At 45.6% G+C, this 22,732-nt stretch overlaps 1 protein-coding gene across 4 annotated transcripts in view; it reads left to right on the forward strand.

Annotated features, from left to right (window-relative positions):
* Positions 1-22,732, forward strand: part of uba6 (ubiquitin like modifier activating enzyme 6) — a 258,666-nt gene that overhangs the window by 130,298 nt on the left and 105,636 nt on the right. For all 4 annotated transcript variants that reach the window (XM_078214148.1, XM_078214151.1, XM_078214150.1 and 1 more), the window contains one exon: positions 22,534-22,677. In XM_078214148.1, coding sequence (XP_078070274.1) covers positions 22,534-22,677 — 144 coding nt within the window. The remainder of the gene's footprint in view (positions 1-22,533; positions 22,678-22,732) is intronic.

Below are 22,732 nucleotides of genomic sequence, written 5' to 3' on the forward strand. Positions count from 1 at the left end.
CAGGATGCCTCGCATCCTTTCAAAAGTACCTGGATGAGTACTTGGCACGCCATAATGTGCCCCATAAAAGGCTGCTGAAGAAGATTAGGGCACACGGAGTTGGGGGTAGTGTGTTAAAGTGGATTGGGGACTGGCTATCCGACAGGAAGCAAAGAGTCGGAATAAATGGGTGTTTTTCCGGTTGGAGGAAGGTAACTAGTGGCGTGCCGCAGGGATCGGTACTCGGGCCGCAACTGTTTACCATTTATATAGATGATCTGGAGGAGGGGACGGAGTGTAGGGTAACGAAGTTTGCAGACGACACAAAGATAAGTGGAAAAGTGAATCGTGTGGAGGACGGAGAAGATCTGCAGAGAGATTTGGACAGGCTGAGTGAGTGGGCGAGGATATGGCAAATGGAGTATAACGTTGAGAAATGCGAGGTTATACACTTTGGAGGAAATAATAACAAATGGAATTACTATCTCAATGGAAACAAATTAAAACATGCTACCGTGCAAAGGGACCTGGGGGTCCTTGTGCGTGAGACGCAAAAGCCCAGTCTGCAGGTACAACAGGTGCTCAAGAAGGCAAATGGGATGTTGGCCTATATTGCGAGGGGGATAGAATATAAAAGCAGGGATGTCTTGATGCACCTGTACAGGGCATTGGTGAGGCCACAGCTGGAATACTGTGTGCAGTATTGGTCCCCTTATATGAGGAAGGATATATTGGCATTGGAGGGAGTGCAGAGAAGGTTCACCAGGTTGATACCGGAGATGAGGGGTTTGGATTATGAGGAGAGGCTGAGGAGATTGGGTTTGTACTCGTTGGAGTTTAGAAGGATGAGGGGGGATCTTATGGAGACTTATAAGATAATGCGGGGGCTGGATAGGGTGGAGGCGGAGAGATTCTTTCCACTTAGTAAGGAAGATAAAACTAGAGGACACAGCCTCAAAATAAAGGGGGGTCGGTTTAAGACAGAGTTGAGGAGGAACTTCTTCTCCCAGAGGGTGGTGAATCTCTGGAATTCTCTGCCCACTGAGGTGGTGGAGGCTACCTCGCTGAATATGTTTAAAGCGCGGATGGATGGATTCCTGATCGGTAAGGGAATTAAGGGTTATGGGGATCAGGCGGGTAAGTGGTACTGGTCCACGTCAGATCAGCCATGATCTTATTGAATGGCGGGGCAGGCTCGAGGGGCTAGATGGCCTACTCCTGCTCCTATTTCTTATGTTCTTATGTTCTTATGTTCTTATAACATTCAAGGCTATGGGCCACGTGCCGGCAAGTGGGATTAGGTGGGCAGGTCAGGGCATTTCATGCGTCAGTGCAGACTCGATGGGCCGAAGGGCCTCTTCTGCACTGTGGTATTCTGTGATTCTATACAAATCAAACATGACCTCCCTGCTTTTGTAATTATGCCTCGATCGATAAAGGCAAGTGCCTTTTTCACCATCTCACTGACATGTGCTTCCTCCTTCAGAAATCTATGAACAAACACACCAACACTGTTCCTCAGAATTTCCTAGTGTCATGCCGTTCATTGAATGCTTTCTTGTCAAATTACTCCTTCCAAAATGTATCACTTCTCACTTTTCACCATTAAATTCTATCTGCCACTTACCTGACCATCCTGACTCTATCTTCCTTAGCCCCAGACACTCAACCTCACTGTTAACCACTCGGCTACTCGAGGAGATACTCTCCTAATCATCCTATTGCTATGCTTATGTAGTCTACTTGGGCTCTTCAATTACTTTATTACTATAATCATTGTGACCAGAATAACAACTCCCCAGATGCTCAAATTCTAATGCATTGTCTTCACACATTCCTTCAGCTCCTCATTCTTACATTAGGCTTGCTTAAAAAGCATTCTTGTTCAGCATAGCTGAAAGCTGTTTTGAGGTACATGGTGTGAGTCCACATTCCCCAACCTCCACAACCAATTCTCAGAAAAGCCTTCTTTTAGACTTGTGAATCTGTGCAGCAGTAGAATTACAGAACATTTAACTTTTGAGTCTGCACAACCTGCATTTCAACGCTACTTTGTTAACTTCAATAATAGTTCACTTTGAAATACTTAAAGTTACAGCTGACACAGCCATGTCATCGGCTGAAATGGAACAAGCCATTTACAGCTTAATTTTTAATCAAAAATGCTTTTGTAGAGCTGAGGCGTTCCCTCGTATTTCACAGGATTTGGGCATTTTTAAGGGAGCTTGACAGACCATCTCTGTAACTCATCTAGTCCCATTTCCGTATAACCCTGCAGATTTTCTTTCAGATAATTTCCTAATTCTCTGGTCTAGTTTGGACCAGGGAGTGGCACGGGCTTGGAGGGCTGAAGGGCCTGTTCCTGTGCTGTTTTGTTCTTTGTTCTTTTGAAGGCCTTCATTGTATTTGCCTCCACTGCACTCCATGTTGGTACGGTGGTACAGTGGTTAGAGCTGTGCCTCAGTGCCAGGGACCCAGGTTTGATTCCCGGCTTTGGTCACTGTCCTTAGAATCATAGAATCCTACAGTGCAGAAAGAGGCCATTCGGCCCATCAAGACTGCAGTGACCAGAATCCCACCCAGGTCCTAGCCCATAACCTCACGCATTTACCCTAGCTAATCTCCCTGACACTAAGGGGCAATTTAGCATGGCCAATCCACCTGACCCGCAAATCTTTGAACTGTGGGAGGAAACCACAGCACCCGGAGGAAACCCACACAGACACGGGGAGAACGTGCAAACTCCACACGGACAGTGACCCAAACCAGGAATCGAACCCGGGTCGCTGGCGCTGTGAGGCAGCAGTGCTAACCACTGTGCCGCCATGCTAACCACTATGTGGAGTCTGCACGTTCTCTGTGTCTGCATGGATTTACTCCAGGTGCTCCGGTTTCCTCCCAGAGCCCAAAAGACGTGTTGGTTAGGTGCATTGGCCATGCTAAATTCTCCCTCAATTTACCCGAACAGGCGCCGAGTGTGGCGACTAGGGGATTTTCACAGTAACTTTTAAAATAATATTTTAAAGTAATTTTCGTAGTCGCATGGGATCAGAGATGAGCTGGCAAGGTAGATATAGAACTGGCTCGGTCATAGAAGACAGAGGGTAGCAGTGGAAGGGTGTGTTTCTGAATGGAGGGCTGTGACAAGTGGCGTTCCTCAGGGATCAGTGCTGGGATCTTTGCTGTTCATAATATATATAAATGATTTGGAGGGAAATGTAACTGGTTTGATTAGTAAGTTTGCGGATGACACAAAGGTTGGTGGATTTGCGGATAGCGATGAGAACCATCAGAGGATACAGCAGGATATAGATCGGTTGGAAGCTTGGGCGGAGAGATGGCAGATGGAGTTTAATCTGGACAAATGTGAGGTAATGCATTTTGGAAGGTCTAATCCAGATAAGAAATATACAGTAAATGGAAGAACCCTTGAGAGTATTGATAGGCAGAGGGATCTGGGTGTACGGATACACAGGTCACTGAAAGTGGCAACGCAGGTGGAGAAGGTGGTCAAGAAGGCACACGGCATGCTTGCCTTCATCAGCCGGGGCATTGAATTTACAAATTGGCAAGTCATGTTGCAGCTTTATAGAACTTTAGTGAGGCCGCACTTGGAATATAGTGTTCAATTCTGGTCACCACGCTACCAGAAGGATGTGGAAGCTTTGGAGAGGGTACAGAAAAGATTTACCAGATGTTGCCTGGTATGGAGAGCATTAGCTATGAGGAGAGGTTGGAGAAACTTGGTTTGTTCTCACTGGAATGACGGAGGTTGAGGGGCGACCTGTTAGAAGTCTACAAGATTATGAGGGGCATGGACAGAGTGGATAGTCAGAAGATTTTTCCCAGGGTGCAAGAGTCAATTGCTAGGGAGCATAGGTTTAAGGTGCGAGGGGCAAGGTTTAAAGGAGATGTACGAGGCAAGTTTTTTTTACACTGAGAGTGGTCCGTGCTTGGAACTCGCTGCCGGGGGAGGTAGTGGAAGCAGTCCAAAGATGTGCGGGTTAGGTTGATTGGCCAAGCTAAAATTGCCCTTAGTGTCCTGGGATGCGTAGGTTAGAAGGATTAGTGGGTAAATATGTAGGGATATGGGGGTAGGGCCTGGATGGGATTGTGGTCGGTGCAGACTCGATGGGCCGATTGGCCTCTTTCTGTGCTGGAGGGATTCTAAGAAATTCTAAGATACGATGGTAAGTTTTAAGGGGCGTCTGGACAAAGACAGGAATAGGATGGGAATAGAGGGATATGGTCCCCGGAAGGGTAGGGGGGTTTTAGTTCAGTTGGGCAGCATAGTCGGTGCAGGCTTGGAGGGCCGAAGGGCCTGTTCCTGTGTTGTAATTTTCTTTGTTCATTGTTCTTCATGCAGTGTTAATGTAAGCCTACTTGTGACACTGATAAATAAAACTTAAAACCTAAAGTCATTGCATTCCAGAGTATAACCATTTGATCCCCAAAATCATCTTCCTCATGTTGCTGCTGCTTCTTTTGTCAATCACTTTAAATTATTGCCGTCTGGTTCTCGATCCTTGCGTCAACAAAAACATTCTCTCCACATCTACTCTGTCCGGACCCTTCATGATTCTGAACACCTCTGTCTAATATTTTCTTAATCTTCTCTTCTCCCAAGAAAAACACCCCATCTTCTCCAATTGCCAGTTTTGTCACTGGAGTTGTAGCCTCAAAAAATTAAAACCCCAATAGACAAGGCTTTTAGGTAACTTGAATACATTTATACCTTTCACTAATGGGGCAACAATCCAAAGCACATTCTGAAAAAATATCACTGGCAGTATTTTGCAACATGCCCACTTTAATATCAAGTTATTGAAATTATCTGCTCTTGTTTCATGAAAATGTTATCTTTCTACAATGTTTTTAAAAATGTGCATCGCACCTGTCAAAACTGTAAGTTTAAATACCAAAATCTCTCCATGGAGATGCACTTTACCTGGTATCAAAAAAACTTTCCTTGCAGATGTAAGTCATTCACCACAACTAATTGTATAACCAATGATAGAAACATAGAAAAACTACAGCACAATACAGGCCCTTCAGCCCACAAAGTTGTGCCGAACCTAAGGTAGGGACATGATGCTTAATTTAATGATGCTTAATTTAAGACTTAACTGACCAGCTTTTATAAGGCAGCAACTAAAATGAAAGATTGCAGTAAGATTTGTGAAGAAACCTCCTGTAACAATTCAAACTTCTGCATTTAGAACAAATTAGTTTCCATAAGAATATTGTTCCTAGTTTTTAATCAGTAGGGGAATCAAGGAATATGGGGATAAGGTGGGAAAATGGAGTTCAGGATTATCTTCAGATCAGTCATAGAGTAATACAACATGGAAACAGACTCTTCAGCTCAACCAGTCCATACTGACCATGGTGCCCTCCCAGCTAGTCCCAATTGCCTGCATTTGGACCATATCCCTCTAATGCTTTCCCATCCATGTACCTAGCCAAATGCTTTTTAAATGTTGCTATTGAACCTGCCTCAACCATTTTCTCTGGCAGCACATTCCATATACGCACCACCCTCCGCGTGAAGAAGTTGCCCTTCGGGTCCTCTTTTCCCCTCTCACATTAAACCTATGCCCTCTAGTTTTCAATTCCCCTACCCTGGGAAAAAGACTATGTTCACCCTATCTATGCCCCTCATGGATTTTATACACCTCAATGAGGTCACCCCTCATTCTCCTATGTTCCAAGGAATAAAGCCCTAGCCTGACCAACTGCTCCCTATAACTCAGGCCCATTAGTCCAGGCAGCATTCTTGTAAATCTTCTTTGCACTCTTTCCAGTTTATCAAAGTATTTCCTATAACAGAGTGATGAAAAACTGTACACAATACTCTAAGTGTGGCCTCACCAACAACTTATACAGCTTATAGTCATGATCTCATTGAATGGTGGAGCCCACTTGATGGGCTGAATGGCCTACTTTTGCTCCTATGTTTTGTGGTCTTTCCCCAGCTATCAGAAGTTGGGTTCACTGAGAAGAGTAGCACAGAACTGGCAGTGATCCTTTTATGGAGATATTTTCAACCGGAAATTACACAGATTACCTTATATAGATGGAAAACACATATTTGACAGCATTGTTCAGGCTCAAACTATAAGTCAAAATTTATTGCCAGAATTATTGGAATTGTACAAAAATATATGAAAACATAAAGAACATAAGAACATAAGAAATAGGAGCAGGAGTAGGCCATCTAGCCCCTCAAGCCTGCTCCGCCATTCAATAAGATCATGGCTGATCTGATAGTGGGTTCAATTCCACTTACCCGCCCGCTCCCCATAACCCTTAATTCCCTTAATGGTTAAAAACCTATCTATCTGTGACTTAAACACATTTAGCGAGGTTGCCTCTACTGCTTCATTGGGCAGAGAATTCCAAAGATTCACCACCCTCTGGGAGAAGAAGTTCCTCCTCAACTCTGTTCTAAATTGACTTCCCCGTATTTATGAGGCTATGCCCCCTAGTTCTTGTTTCCATTGTAAGTGGAAATAACCTCGCTGCTTCTACCCTGTCTAGCCCCTTCATTATCTTATATGTCTCGATAAGATCTCCCCTCAACCTTCTAAACTCCAATGAGTACAGGCCCAGTCTACTCAATCTCTCCTCATAAGCTAACCCCCTCATCTCCGGAATCAACCGGTGAACCTTCTCTGTACCCCTTCCAAAGCTAATACATCCTTTCTTAAATAAGGGGACCAAAATTGTACACAGTACTCTAGGTGCGGCCTCACCAGTACCCTGTACAGTTGCAGCATGACCTCCCTGCTTTTATACTCCATCCCTCTCGCGATAAAGGCCAACATTCCATTTGCCTTCTTGATTACCTGCTAAATTCAAGAACCCAGTATAGCTTGTAAAAATGAAAAGCTGCGTTATCGCAAAAGACTTATGCATAGGGAAATTGACCTTGTCTCTGCTGCAGTTAAAACTGAAATAAGCAACCTGCAAATCAATCCAGATTAAGAGACCTCTGCACTTTCAATTAAGCCAGGTCAGAGATACAGTGAACAGTGAAATATCTTGAACACAGAACCAGTTGCAAAAAAGCAAAATAAATAGGAACCGAAGAAGGCAATTCAGCTTCTCGAACTAGCTCGGCATTCAGCAAGATTATGACTGATCAATTACCTTCACGCACTATCTCCATGTCCTTTGCTTCCCTTGATATTCAAAAACTTATTAATTTCTGACTTGAATATAATCAATGGCTGAGCATCTATTGCTCTCTCTGGTAGAGAAATCCAAAGGGTCATAACCCTTGAAAGAAATTTCTCTTTATTTTGGTACAAGATTGTGATCCTTAGTTTTAGACTCCTTGGACAGGAGTTACCACGAGCACAGCCTCTACCCCATTAGGCCCCTTAAAAATTTCACATGTTTTAATTAGATTACCTTTCATTCTTCTAAATTCTGGGTAAGATGAACCTAATCTATTAATCGCAGTGTGGACGACACGATGGCACAGTGGTTAGCACTGTTGCCTCAAAGCACTAGGGACCCGGGTTCATTTCCAGCCTCGGATCACTGTCTGTGTGGAATTTGCACGTTCTATGATGTGGTTTATATGGATTTTAGCAAGGCGTTCGATAAGGTCTCCCATGCAAGGCTTCTAGAAAACGTGAGAGGGCATGGGATCTAAGGGTCTGCTGCCCTGTGGATCCAGAACTGGCTTGCCCAAAGGAGGCAGAGTGTGCGTATAGATGGGTCTTTTTCTAATTGGAGGTTGGTCACTAGTGGTGTGCCCCAGGGATCTGTTCTGGGACCTTTGCTGTTTGTCGTTTTCATAAATGACCTGGATGAGGAAGCGGAGGGATGGGTTGGTAAGTTTGCCGACTACACGAAGGTTGGTGGGGTTGTGGACAGTCTGGAGGGATGTCAGAAGTTACAGAGGGACATAGATAGGATGCAAGACTGGGCGGACAAGTGGCAGATGGACTTCAACCCAGATAAATGCGTAGTGGTCCATTTTGGCAGGCCAAATGGGATGAAGGAGTACAATATAAAGGGAAAGACTCTTAGTACTGTGGAGGATCAGAAGGACCTTGGGGTCCGGGTCCATAGACTCTAAAATCGGCCCTGCAGGTGGAGGAGGTGGTTAAGAAGGCGTATGGTGTGCTGGCCTTTATCAATCGAGGGATTGAGTTTAGGAGTCCAGGGATAATGATGCAGCTATACAAGACCCTCGTCAGACCCCACTTGGAGTACTGTGCTCAGTTCTGGTCGCCTCATTACAGGAAGGATGTGGAAAAGATTGAAAGGGTGCAGAGGAGATTTACAAGGATGTTGCCTGGATTGCGTGGCATGCCTTATGAGGATAGGCTGAGGGAGCTCGGTCTTTTCTCCTTGGAGAGACGTAGGATGAGAGGAGACCTAATAGAGGTATATAAGATGTTGACAGGCATAGATCGGGTGGACTCTCAGAGGCTTTTTCCCAGGGTGGAAATGGCTGCTACGAGAGGACACAGGTTTAAGGTGCTGGGGTGTAGGTACAGGGGAAATGTTAGGGGGAAGCTTTTCATACACAGGGTGGTGGGCGAGTGGAATCGGCTGCCGTCAGTGGTGGTGGAGGCAAACTCAATAGGGTCTTTTAAGAGACTCCTGGATGAGTACATGGGACTTAATAGGATGGAGGGTTATAGGTAGGCCTAGAAGGTAGGGATATGTTGGGCACAACTTGTGGGGCTGAAGGGCCTATTCTGTGCTGTAGTTTTTCTATGTTTCTATGTTTCTTTCTATGTTTCTGACCAGGGTGAGGTTAGGGCCGGTCAAGGACAGTGGTGGGAACTTGTGTATGGAATCAGTAGAGATAGGCGAGGTGATGAATGAATACTTTTCTTCAGTGTTCACCAAGGAGAACATAGAACATAGAACATTACAGCGCAGAACAGGCCCTTCGGCCCACGATGTTGCACCGACCAGTTAAAAAAAAAACTGTGACCCTCCAACCTAAACCAATTTCTTTTCGTCCATGAACCTATCTACGGATCTCTTAAACGCCCCCAAACTAGGCGCATTTACTACTGATGCTGGCAGGGCATTCCAATCCCTCACCACCCTCTGGGTAAAGAACCTACCCCTGACATCGGTTCTATAACTACCCCCCCTCAATTTAAAGCCATGCCCCCTCGTGCTGGATTTCTCCATCAGAGGAAAAAGGCTATCACTATCCACCCTATCTAAACCTCTAATCATCTTATATGTTTCAATAAGATCCCCTCTTAGCCGCCGCCTTTCCAGCGAAAACAATCCCAAATCCCTCAGCCTCTCCTCATAGGATCTCCCCTCCATACCAGGCAACATCCTGGTAAACCTCCTCTGCACCCTCTCCAAAGCCTCCACATCCTTCCTGTAATGTGGGGACCAGAACTGCACACAGTACTCCAAGTGCGGCCGCACCAGAGTTGTGTACAGTTGCAACATAACGCTACGACTCCTAAATTCAATCCCCCTACCAATAAACGCCAAGACACCATATGCCTTCTTAACAACCTTATCTACTTGATTCCCAACTTTCAGGGATCTATGCACACATATACCTAGATCCCTCTGCTCCTCCACACTATTCAAAGTCCTCCCGTTAGCCCTATACTCAACACATCTGTTATTCCTACCAAAGTGAATTACCTCACACTTCTCCGCATTAAACTCCATCCGCCACCTCTCGGCCCAACTTTGCAACCTGTCTAAGTCTTCCTGCAAACTACGACACCCTTCCTCACTGTCTACCACACCACCGACTTTGGTGTCATCAGCAAATTTGCTAATCCACCCAACTATACCCTCATCCAGATCATTAATAAATATTACAAACAGCAGTGGCCCCAAAACAGATCCCTGAGGTACACCACTTGTAACCGCACTCCATGATGAATATTTACTATCAACCACCACCCTCTGTTTCCTATCCGCTAGCCAATTCCTGATCCAATTTCCTAGATCACCCCCAATCCCATACATCTGCATTTTCTGCAGAAGCCTACCATGGTGAACCTTATCAAACGCCTTACTAAAATCCATATATACCACGTCCACTGCCCTGCCCCCATCCACCTCCTTGGTCACTTTCTCAAAAAACTCAATAAGGTTAGTAAGGCACGACCTACCTGCCACAAAACCATGCTGACTATCACCTATCAATTCATTACTCTCCAAATAACTATAAATCCTATCCCTTAAGGAGAGGGGCCATGTTTTTCAGGAAGAGAAGGTGTTACAGGCTAATAGGCTGGAGGAAATAGATGTTCGGAGGGAGGATGTATTGGCAGTTTTGAATAAACTGAAGGTCGATAAGTCCCCTGGGCCTGATGAAATGTATCCTAGGATTCTTTGGGAGGCGAGGGATGAGATTGCAGAGCCTTTGGCTTTGATCTTTGGGTCCTCGCTGTCCACGGGGATGGTGCCAGAGGACTGGAGAGTGGCAAATGTTGTTCCTCTGTTTAAGAAAGGGAATAGAAATGACCCTGGTAATTATAGACCGGTTAGTCTGACTTCGGTGGTTGGTAAATTGATGGAAAAGGTCCTTAGGGATGGGATTTACGACCATTTAGAAAGATGCGGATTAATCCGGGATAGTCAGCACGGATTTGTGAAGGGCAAATCGTGCCTCACAAATTTGATAGAATTTTTTGAGGAGGTAACTAGGTGTGTTGATGAAGGTAGGGCGGTTGATGTCATATACATGGATTTTAGTAAGGCGTTTGATAAGGTCCCCCATGGTCGGCTTATGATGAAAGTAAGGAGGTGTGGGATAGAGGGAAAGTTGGCCGATTGGATAGGTAACTGGCTATCTGATCGAAGACAGAGGGTGGTGGTGGATGGAAAATTTTCGGACTGGAGGCAGGTTGCTAGCGGAGTGCCGCAGGGATCGGTGCTTGGTCCTCTGCTCTTTGTGATTTTTATTAATGACTTAGAGGAGGGGGCTGAAGGGTGGATCAGTAAATTTGCTGATGACACCAAGATTGGTGGAGTAGTGGATGAGGTGGAGGGCTGTTGTAGGCTGCAAAGAGACATAGATAGGATGCAAAGCTGGGCTGAAAAATGGCAAATGGAGTTTAACCCTGATAAATGTGAGGTGATTCATTTTGGTAGGACAAATTTAAATGTGGATTACAGGGTCAAAGGTAGGGTTCTGAAGACTGTGGAGGAGCAGAGAGATCTTGGGGTCCATATCCACAGATCTCTAAAGGTTGCCACTCAAGTGGATAGAGCTGTGAAGAAGGCATATAGTGTGTTAGCTTTTATTAACAGGGGGTTGGAGTTTAAGAGCCGTGGGGTTATGCTGCAACTGTACAGGACCTTGGTGAGACCGCATTTGGAATATTGCGTGCAGTTCTGGTCACCTCACTATAAGAAGGATGTGGAAGCGCTGGAAAGAGTGCAGAGGAGATTTACCAGGATGCTGCCTGGTTTGGAGTGTCGGTCTTATGAGGAAAGGTTGAGGGAGCGAGGGCTGTTCTCTCTGGAGCGGAGGAGATTGAGGGGAGACTTAATAGAGGTTTATAAAATGATGAAGGGGATAGATCGAGTGAACGTTCAAAGACTATTTCCTCGGGTGGATGGAGCTATTACAAGGGGGCATAACTATAGGGTTCATGGTGGGAGATATAGGAAGGATATCAGAGGTAGGTTCTTCACGCAGAGAGTGGTTGGGGTGTGGAATGGGCTGCCTGCAGTGATAGTGGAGTCAGACACTTTAGGAACATTTAAGCGGTTATTGGATAGGCACATGGAGCACACCTGGATGGTAGGGAGTGGGATAGCTTGATCTTGGTTTCAGATGAAGGTCGGCACAACATCGTGGGCCGAAGGGCCTGTTCTGTGCTGTAATGTTCTATCTATGTTCTATGTTATCCCCATGTCTGTGGGTTTCCTCCGGGTGCTTCGGTTTTCTTCCACAGTCCAAAGATGTGCGGGTTAGATTGATTGGCCATGTTAAATTGCCCCTTAGTATCAGGAGGACTAGCGTGGTAAATGCGTGGGGTTAGAACATAGAACAGTACAGCACAGAACAGGCCCTTCGGCCCACGATGTTGTGTCGAGCTTTATCTGAAACCAAGATCAAGCTATCCCACTCCCTATCATCCTGGTGTGCTCCATGTGCCTATCCAATAACCGCTTAAATGTTCCTAAAGTGTCTGACTCCACTATCACTGCAGGCAGTCCATTCCACACCCCAACCACTCTCTGCGTAAAGAACCTACCTCTGATATCCTTCCTATATCTCCCACCATGAACCCTATAGTTATGCCCCCTTGTAATAGCTCCATCCACCCGAGGAAATAGTCTTTGAACGTTCACTCTATCTATCCCCTTCATCATTTTATAAACCTCTATTAAGTCTCCCCTCGGCCTCCTCCGCTCCAGAGAGAACAGCCCTAGCTCCCTCAACCTTTCCTCATAAGACCTACCCTCCAAACCAGGGTTGGGGGAATAGGGCCTGGGTGGGATAATTGTCAAAGCAGGTTTGATGAGCCAAATGGCCTCCTTCTGCACTGTAAAGATTCTCTATGAATTCTGCCTCATAAGGCATTCCCCTCATTCCTGGAATCAATCTAGTGAACCTTCATTATACCTCCTATAGGGAAGGAGACCAAACACAAAACTCATCAAGAGCCTGTGCAATTGCTTCATTGCTCTTGTATTCTGATTACAATAGAATTGTAATTGTAAATAAATTACTTTATTTCCTAATTGCTTGCTGTACCAAGATGTTAACTTCCTGTGACTTGCGTACAAGGGCACCGAAGTCCCTTTGAATACCGTCATTTTCCAATTTCTTTTGTCATTAAATATTTTGTTTTTCTGCTTTTCATACCAATGTTGATATCTACACATTATATCCCATCTGCCACTTTCTTGTTCACTCACTTAACCTGTCTAAATTATTTTGCAGCCTCTTTCTGTCTTCCTCACTGTTACAATCACCCCTCACCTAATTCGTTAATACAGATTGTAAATAGCTGAGGTCACAGCACAACCTCTTGCCATACTCCACAAGTTACAGACTCTAAAATGAATCATTTATTCCAACATTCTTTTCTGGTTGGTAACCAATCTTGAATTTATACTAATATATTACCCCGATCCCATGAACCCTAATTTTGTTTAATAACCTCTTGTGCGAAACCTTACTGAATTCTTTTTGATAATTCAAATACACAACACCCACTGGTTCCCTTTTATCCATCCTATTAGTTATTTCCTCAAAACAAAACTTAAAAGATGTGTCAAATGCAATTTCTCCATCATAAATGCTGAGGCAAGAGTGACTGCATTTAACATCAAGGCAACATTTGACTGAGCGTGGCATTAAGGAGCCCTGGCAAAATTGAGCCAATGGCAATCAGGGTGAATCTCGACACTGCTTGGAGTCATACCTAGCACAAAAGAAGATGGTTGTGGTTGTTGGAGGCCAATCCTCTCACTTCCAAAACATTGCTACAAGAGTCCCTCAGGGTAGTGCCCCAGCCCAACACCTTCAGCTGCTAAAAAAGGAAGGACAGGAAAGGTAGGATTCGAGAGCCGTGGATAACCAGAGAAATTGTGGTTCTAATCAAAAAGAAAAAAGAGGCATACATAAGGTCCAGGCAGCTAAAAACAGATGAAGCACTGGAGGAATACAGAGAAAGTACAAAAGAACTCAAACAGGGAGTTAGAAGGGCAAAAAGGGGTCACAAAATGTCCTTGGCAAACAGGATTACGGAGAATCCCAAGGCATTTTATACATAGGAATAAGAGGGTTAGGAATAAGAGGGTTGTCCGAGAAAGAGTCGGACCTCTCAAGAACAAAGGAGGGGAATTATGCTTAGAACCCAAGGAAGTAGGTGAGATCCTAAATGAATACTTTGCATCAGTATTCACAAAGGAGAGGGACACGTTGATTGGTAGTGTCTCAGAGGGATGTGTATACCCGTTAGAACAAATCACAATTACAAGGGAGGAAGTGTTAGGTGTTTTAGGAAGCATTAAGGTAGACACATCCCCAGGGCCAGATGGCATCTGTCCTAGATTACTGAGAGAGACAAGAGATGAAATTGCTGGGCCTCCAACAGAAATCTTTGTTTCTTCATTGGACACAGGGGAGGTCCCAGAGGATTGGAGGATGGCAAATGTGGTCCCGTTATTTAAGAAGGGAGCAAGGATAACCCGGGTAATTATAGGCCAGTGAGCTTGACGTCCGTGGTAGGGAAATTGTTGGAGAAGATTCTTAGAGACAGGATCTATGCAAATTTAGAACTAAATAGTCTCATTAGCGATAGACAACGTGGTTTTGTATGAGGGAGGTCATGCCTCACAAATTTGGTTGAGTTTTTTGAGGAGGTGACAAAAATGATTGACGAGGGAAGGGCCATGGATGTCGTCTACATGGATTTTAGTAAAGCATTTGACAAGCTCCCTCATGGCAGGCTGGTGCAAAAGGTTAAATCTCACGGGATCAAAGGTGAACTAGCCAGATGGGTACAGAACTGGCTTAGCCATAGAAGAAAGAGTGTAGCAGTGGAGGGGTCTTTTTCTGATTGGAGGTCTGTGACTAATGGTGTTCATCTGTACTGGGACCTCTGCTGTTTGTGATATATATAAATGATTTGGAAGAAGATGTAGCTGGTCTGATTAGTAAGTTTGCGGACGACACAAAGATTGCTGGAGTTGCGGATAGTGATGAACATTGTCAGAGAATACAGCAGGATATAGATCGGCTGGAACATTGGGCGGAGAAATGGCAGATGGAATTTAATCCAGATAAATGCGAAGTGATGCATTTTGGTAGATCTAATGCAGGGGGGAGCTATACAATAAATGGCAGAACCATCAGGAGTATAGACACACAGAGGGACCTGGGTGTACAAGTCCACAGATCCTTAAAGGTGGCAGCACAGGTGGAAAAGGTGGTGAAGAAGGCATATGGCATGCTTGCCTTTATTGGATGGGGCATAGAGTATAAAAATTGACATATGATGTTGCAGTTATGTAGAACGTTGGTTAGGCCACATTTGGAATACTGCGTCCAGTTCTGGTCGCCACACTACCAGAAGGACGTGGAGGCTTTGGAGAGAGTGCAGAAAAGGTTTACCAGGATGTTGCCTGGTATGGAGGGTATTAGCTATGAGGAGAGATTGAGTAAACTAAGGTTGTTCTCCCTGGAAAGACGGAGGTTGAGGGGCGACCTAATAGAAGTTTATAAAATTAAGACCGGTTAGTCTTACTTCGGTGGTTGGTAAATTGATGGAAAAGGTCCTTAGAAATGGGATTTACGCCCATTTAGAAAGATGCGGATTAATCCGGGATAGTCAGCACGGATTCGTGAAGGGCAAGTCGTGCCTCACAAATTTGATAGAATTTTTTGAGGAGGTAACTAAGTGTGTTGATGAAGGTAGGGCAGTTGATGTCATGTACATGGATTTTAGTAAGGCGTTTGATAAGGTCCCCCATGGTTGGCTTATGATGAAAGTAAGGAGATGGGGGATAGAGGGAAAGTTGGCCGATTGGATAGGTAACTGGTTGTGTGATCGAAGACAGAGGGTGGTGGTCAATGGAAAATTTTCGTATTGGAGGCAGGTTGCTAGCGGAGTGCCGCAGGGATCAGTGCTTGGTCCTCTGCTCTTTGTGATTTTTATTAATGACTTAGAGGAGGGGGCTGAAGGGTGGATCAGTAAATTTGCTGATGACACCAAGATTGGTGGAGTAGTGGATGAGGTGGAGGGCTGTTGTAGGCTGCAAAGAGACATAGATAGGATGCAAAGCTGGGCTGAAAAATGGCAAATGGAGTTTAACCCTGATAAATGTGAGGTGATTCATTTTGGTAGGACTAATTTAAATGTGGATTACAGGGTCAAAGGTAGGGTTCTGAAGACTGTGGAGGAACAGAGAGATCTTGGTTCATATCCACAGATCCCTAAAGGTTGCCACTCAAGTGGATAGAGCTGTGAAGAAGGCCTATAGTGTATTAGCTTTTATTAACAGGGGGTTGGAGTTTAAGAGCCGTGGGGTTATGCTGCAACTGTACAGGACCTTGGTGAGACCACATTTGGAATATTGTGTGCAGTTCTGGTCACCTCACTATAAGAAGGATGTGGAAGTGCTGGAAAGAGTGCAGAGGAGATTTACCAGGATGCTGCCTGGTTTGGAGGGTAGGTCTTATGAGGAAAGGTTGAGGGAGCTAGGGCTGTTCTCTCTGGAGCCGAGGAGGCTGAGGGGAGACTTAATAGAGGTTTATAAAATGATGAAGGGGATAGATAGAGTGAACGTTCAGAGACTATTTCCTCTGGTGGATGGAGCTATTACAAGGGGGCATAACTTTTGGGTTCGTGGTGGGAGATCCAGGAAGGATATCAGAGGTAGGTTCTTTACGCAGAGAGTGGTTGGGGTGTGGAATGGACTGCCTGCAGTGACAGTGGAGTCAGACACTTTAGGAACATTTAAGCGGTTATTGGATAGGCACATGGAGCACACCAGGATGATAGGGAGTGGGATAGCTTGATCTTGGTTTCAGATAAAGCTCGGCACAACATCGTGGGCCGAAGGGCCTGTTCTGTGCTGTACTGTTCTATGTTCTATGAAGGGCATAGATAGGGTGAACAGTTGGAAGCTTTTTCCCAGGTCAGAAATGACAAACACAAGGGGTCACAAATTCAAGGTAAGGGGGGCAAGGTTCAATACAGATATGCGGGGGACGTATTTTACACAGAGGGTGGTGGGGGCCTGGAATGCACTACCAAGCAAGGTGGTTGAGGCCGACACGCTAGAATCATTTAAGACTTATCTTGATAGCCACATGAACAGACTGGGAATAGAGGGATACAAACGGATGGTCTAGTTAGGAACACATGATTGGTGCAGGCTTGGAGGGCCGAAGGGCTTGTTCCTGTGCTGTAATGTTCTTTGTTCTTTGCTTCACAGAGTGCAAAGAATGAGAGTGCAAAGAAGGTTCACTCGGATGGTTGCCTGGTCTCGAGGGTGTTGGTTATGAGGAGAGGTTGAATAAACTACCACTCTTTTCACTGGAAAGACAGAGGCTGAGGGGAGACCTGATAGAGGTCTGCAAAATTATGAGAGGCATAGACAGAATGGATAGTCAGAGGCTTATTCCCAGGGTGGACGTGTCAATTACAAAGGGGTACAGCTTTAAGGTGAGAGGGGAAAAGTTTAAGGGAGATGTGCGGGGGGAGTATTTCATGCAGAAAGTGGTGGGTGCCTGGTGCGCATTGCCAGAGGAAGTGGTGGAAGCAGGCACATTAGCAACGTTTAAGAGGCATGAATAGGGAGGGAATACGGGGATACAGACCGAGTAAGAGCAGAAGGTTTTTCTTGTAGTTTAGTTAGGGTATCATGATCGGCACGGGCATGGAGGACCAAAGGGCCTGTTCCTGTGCTGAACCTTTCTTTGCACTGTCAATGACCTTTCCATCATAAGATGTTCACTGATGATTGCATAATGTTCAGTACCATTCGCAACACTTCAGACTCTGAAGCATTCAGGGCGGCACGGTAGCACAGTGGTTAGCACTGCTGCTTCACAGCTCCAGGGTCCTGGGTTCGATTCCCAGCTCGGGTCACTGTCTGTGTGGAGTTTGCACATTCTCCTCGTGTCTGCGTGGGTTTCCTCCGGGTGCTCCGGTTTCCTCCTACAGTCCAAAGATGTGCGGGTTAGGTTGATTGGCCAGGTTAAAAATTGCCCCTTAGAGTCCTGAGATGCGTAGGTTAGTGGGATTAGCGGGTAAATATGTGGGGGCCTGGGTGGGATTGTGGTCGGTGCAGACTCGATGGGCCGAATGGCCTCCTTCTGCACTGTAGGGTTTCTATGATTCTATGATTTCATTCTGTTTTCATATGCAGCAAGACCTGGACAACAATTAGTCTTGGACTTGTAAGTGGCAACATGTCATTTGAGCCATGCAAGTGCCAGGCAATGGCAGTCTGCAGCAATCCTAACCAGCTCTGAATTAATGTTGGCGATTCTCCCAAAAGTGCTGAATTGGTGAGAAAACTGGTGTAAATCTCGACTCTTTTTTTTCAGTTCAACTTCAGACCCAATCTCCCACACTCTGTGCAACGCAGAAGTCACAATCATGACTCGGGGGCGGGGCCTATTCCCACCAGAGTCTGATAGTTCCGGGACCCTCAGTGCTGCAGCCCGTCCTGATCGCTGGCCTCCCTCCAGCCCTGACTGATCCCGATGCAGAGTGGCAGCAGGACCCCCTCCACCCACAATAGGCTCAGCCCCTTGGCCCTGCCCACACTAGGCCCCACCTATTTGGCTCCACCCCCTGGTCCCATCCCCTAGGCACTGCCTGATGGGCAGTGCCAAGGTGCCCTCTGGGCATAGGCACTTTGCCCCTGGAAAGTGCTAGGGGCACAGGCTGGGACTGCCAGGGTGTCCATGGCCAGGGGGCACCACCATCCCCCCCACCGCCCAACCCCCTGGGGGGCTCCAGTGGGGAGCTCCTCTAAACCCCGCCGGAGTGAAATACTCCTGGCGGGGTGGGAGATGCTATCGGGCCCAGAGAATTCTGTGCCAGGCCTGATAATCACATCTAAAATACATTAAAGACAGATTTAAATGACTTACTTCTCTTCCCGCCGATTTCCAGCATGGTCTCGACTGTGTCTGTTCTCCGGTTGTGGGAGACACGCATGCACCGGGAATGAATGCGCGAATCCCGCGAAATGGCCGACACGCGATTCTCCCATCCTGACACGCCAAAAAACGTGCGCATCGGGATGGGAAAGTCAGTCCCAATATCATTGAATCACCCACTGTCAATGTCCATTGACAAGGAACTGAACTGAACAAGCCATATAAATACTGTGGCTATCGGAACAGGTCAGAGGCTAGGAATTCTGCAGTGGATAACTCAGCACTTGACATGCCAAAGCCTGCCCACCAACTCACTCGCCTGATGAAGGAGCAGCATTCCGAAAGCTTGTGCTACCAAATAAACCTGTTGGACTTTAACCTGGTGTTGTGAGACATCTTACTGTGCCTGCCCTAGTTCAACACCGGCATCTCCACATCATGGCCACCAACTAAAAGGCACGAGTCAGAGTCAGATGGAATACTTTCCATTTGCCTTTTTGAGTGCAGGTCCAAAAATACTCAAGAAGCTCAACACCATGCAGGACAAAGCCCCTTGGATTGGCACCCCAACACCACCCACAAGATAGGCAGTCGCTTTAGCTCAGTTAGCTGGACAGTAGGTTAGCGATGCCAGTAGTGTAATTCTGTACTGGCTGAGGTTATTCATGAAGGCACCACCTTCTCTACCTTATCCCTCGCGGGGGTGTGTGATCATCAGGTTAAATCGCCACCAGTCAATGCCTATGGTCATCTAGAACTATGATGACTTTACCTTTACCACAAGATGCACTGCAGTAACTTAACAAGGTTCCTTCAACAGCACCTTTGAAACCTCGAAGAGATATGGACAGCAGATGCACCACCAAGTTCACCTCAAAGCCACATATCAGTCTGACTTGAAACTCTGTCGCAGCTTGTTCACTGTAACTGGATGAAAATGCTAACCACATTATGGATGTACCTGCACTTGAGGACTGTAGAGGTTCAGAAGGCAGCTCTGTATGATAACACTGTCATCCTGTGAAAAATGAGTTCATTCTTCCTAACCATATTATGATTTTCTAACTGTTGTTATCATGACCAGATACGTTCTAATCATCGCCCTTTAACATTCAATGATGTTACCATCCCCACTGTCAACATCCTTGGGGTTACCATTGACCAGAAACTCAACTGGACTCATCACATAAATACAATGGCAGCAAGAGCAGGTCAGAGGTTAGAAGTACTGCGGTGAGTAACTCACCTCCTGACACCTCTAAGCCTGTCCACCATCTACAAGGCACAAGTCAAGAGTGTGATAGAATAGTCTCCATTTGCCTGGACGAGTGCAGCTCCAACAACATTCTAGATCCTTGACACCATCCAGGACAAAGCAGCCCGCTTGATTGGCACCACATCCACAAACATCCACTCCCTCCACCACCGAGGCTCAGAGCATCAGTGTGTACTGTCTACAAGATACACTGCAGCCATTCACCAAAGATCCTTAGACAGTGCCTTCCAAACCCACAACCTCTTCCATCTAGAAGGACAAGGGCAGCAGATACATGGAACACCACCACCAACAAGTTTCTTTCCAAACCACTCACCATCCTGACTTGGAAATATATCGCCGTTCCTTCGCAGTCACTGGGTCAAAATCCTGGAATTCCCTCCCGAACGGCATTGTGGGTCAATGCACAGCATGTGGATTGCAGTGATTCAAAAGACCACTCACCACCACCTTTTCAAGGGCAACTAGGGATGCGCAAGAAATGCTGTCCAGCGACGCCCATGTCCCATGAATGAATTTTTAAAAATAGATTCTAATACTTTTCCTATTATTGATATCAGGATAACAGGCCTATCCCTGTTTCTCTCTCCTTTCTTGAAAACAGTTATACTTGTTTTATACAGCTTTAGTTTAAACACCTTCCAAGCATTCCAGTTTAATGAGACAAACAAGGACATTAATCAATTATTTCTTTATTGAACACTTCTGGTACCAACTCAAGCATAAACAGTTGCAACTCATTCACTCTTTACTGAACTTTAACTCTAACTGAACATGAACTTTATCTCTTAAACTGAACATCAGCTTAAACTGAACATCAGCTTAAACTGAACATCAACTTAAACTATTTAACTGAAAATAGATTGTACTGAATTTAGGAAAACCTTGGCCAAGAAATATCCTCGATGTAGAATCTATCATCTTATTCTCTGAAGCACCCTTCAGGGAACTTCTTGCGATGGTTGGTCTCTTTGAGTTATCGCTGCCAAACAACGGACTTATATGCCTTTTATCCACAATTCTCCACTCGCTTCCGGAGGATTCTCTGTCATCCAGCCAACCGTGCAACCAGAACCGACCACACGCCTCGAAGATCCAGTAAAACCACTTCTGAAGGACACCACTACGCTTAGTTCACTTGACATGTCTCACACATGGCAGCCATGCAAATTGAAGCCATGGTATCTTAATGTTAACAACTTCCCTTATCTGGGCCAACACAGGAAGTTTCAGATCACAGCTCTTTACGACCTGAATCTGGTTCCAATCTATGAGTTGACCAAAATTCCCAGCATGCCTCGCTCTCAGCCACCCCAAAGCCGCCATTGCCATTATTGTTGTTAAATCATTGTTGTAGCCGTTCTTTCTCCATCCACATTTGCTACCTTTCAATTTTTTCCTATTCAGTTTAATTCAGCAGCGTGTTCCAAACCCATGACCCCTACCGCTTAGAAGGACAAAGGCATTAGATGCATGGGAACATCACCACCTGCAGGTCCCCCTACAAGCTACGCACCATCCTGAATTGGAACAATATTGCATTCCCTTCACTGTCACTGGGTCACAACCTTAGATCTCCCTAACAGTTCTGGGTGTACCTACACCACATGATGTGGAGTTGCCGGCGTTGGACTGGGGTAGGCACAGTCAGTAATCTCACAACACCAGGTTAAAGTCCAACAAGTTTATTTGGTAGCACAAGCTTTTGGGGCGCTGTACTCACCTGATGAGGGAGCAGCGCTCCAAAAGCATAGGTTTATGGTGCGAGGGGCAAGTTTTAAAAGAGATGTACGAAGCAGATTTTTTACACAGTGGTGGGTGCCTGGAACTCGTTGCCGGGGGAGGTAGTGGAAGCGGATACGGTAGTGACTTTTAAAGGGCGTCTTGACAAGTACATGAATGAGATGGGAATAGAGGGATATGGTCCCCGGAAGCGTAGGGGGTTTTAGTTAAGTCAGGCAGCATGGTCGGTGCAGGCTTGGAGGGCCGAAGGGCCTGTTCCTGTGCTGTAATTTTCTTTGTTCTTTGTTCTTGAACCTGGTGTTGTGGGACTACTTACTATGCCTACACCACATGGACTGCAGTGGTTCAAGAAGGCAGCTCACCATCACTTTCTCTAGGGTAATTAGGGATGGGCAATAAATGCTGGCCCAGTCAACAATGTAAGTAGTTTAACAACAGGTTCGAGTCCAACAGGTTATTTGGTAGCAAATGCCACTAGCTTTCGGAGCGCTGCCCCTTCATCAGGTGGAGTGGAGAAATGCTCACAAACAGGGCATACAGAGACACAAACTCAATTTACAGAATAATGATTGGAATGCAGTCTTCACAGACAGTCAACAATCCCATCCCATGAAAGAATAAGTTTTTAAAAGTTTACAAGCAATGGCCAGGCCTTGATATCCAGTTAGAGCTGAGACAATATAAAAGTGAACCTGATCTTTAGACCTATGGCCAAATTTCAGTTGTTCCAAAGAAGAGTTACATTTAACTCGAAACATTAATTTTGTTTCTTTCTCCACAGATGCTTTCAGAGCTGTTGAGTTTTTCTGGCACTTTCTTCTTTATTTCAGATCTCCAGCATCCTCAGTATTTTGCATTTATTTCAGTGGCTACATATTTGGAAGAGTTGGTATTCATATATTTCTTTGTTGTCTTCATATATGTTTGTGTATTACAGGCTGTTGTAAATCAAGAGATTGTTAAGTGGCTTTCAAGGACAGCAAGAGGATGTTTGGCCCCTCTCACAGCTGCATTTGGTGGAATCATCAGCCAGGAAGTCCTGAAGGCCCTGACAGGCAAATTTTCTCCTCTTCACCAATGGGTTAGTTTTTGCTAAAAGGTATTATTTAAAAACAATTTTAAGGAATGTTATTGCT

This window comes from Mustelus asterias, chromosome 6 (genome assembly GCF_964213995.1).
Source record: "Mustelus asterias chromosome 6, sMusAst1.hap1.1, whole genome shotgun sequence".
NCBI lineage: Eukaryota > Metazoa > Chordata > Chondrichthyes > Carcharhiniformes > Triakidae > Mustelus > Mustelus asterias.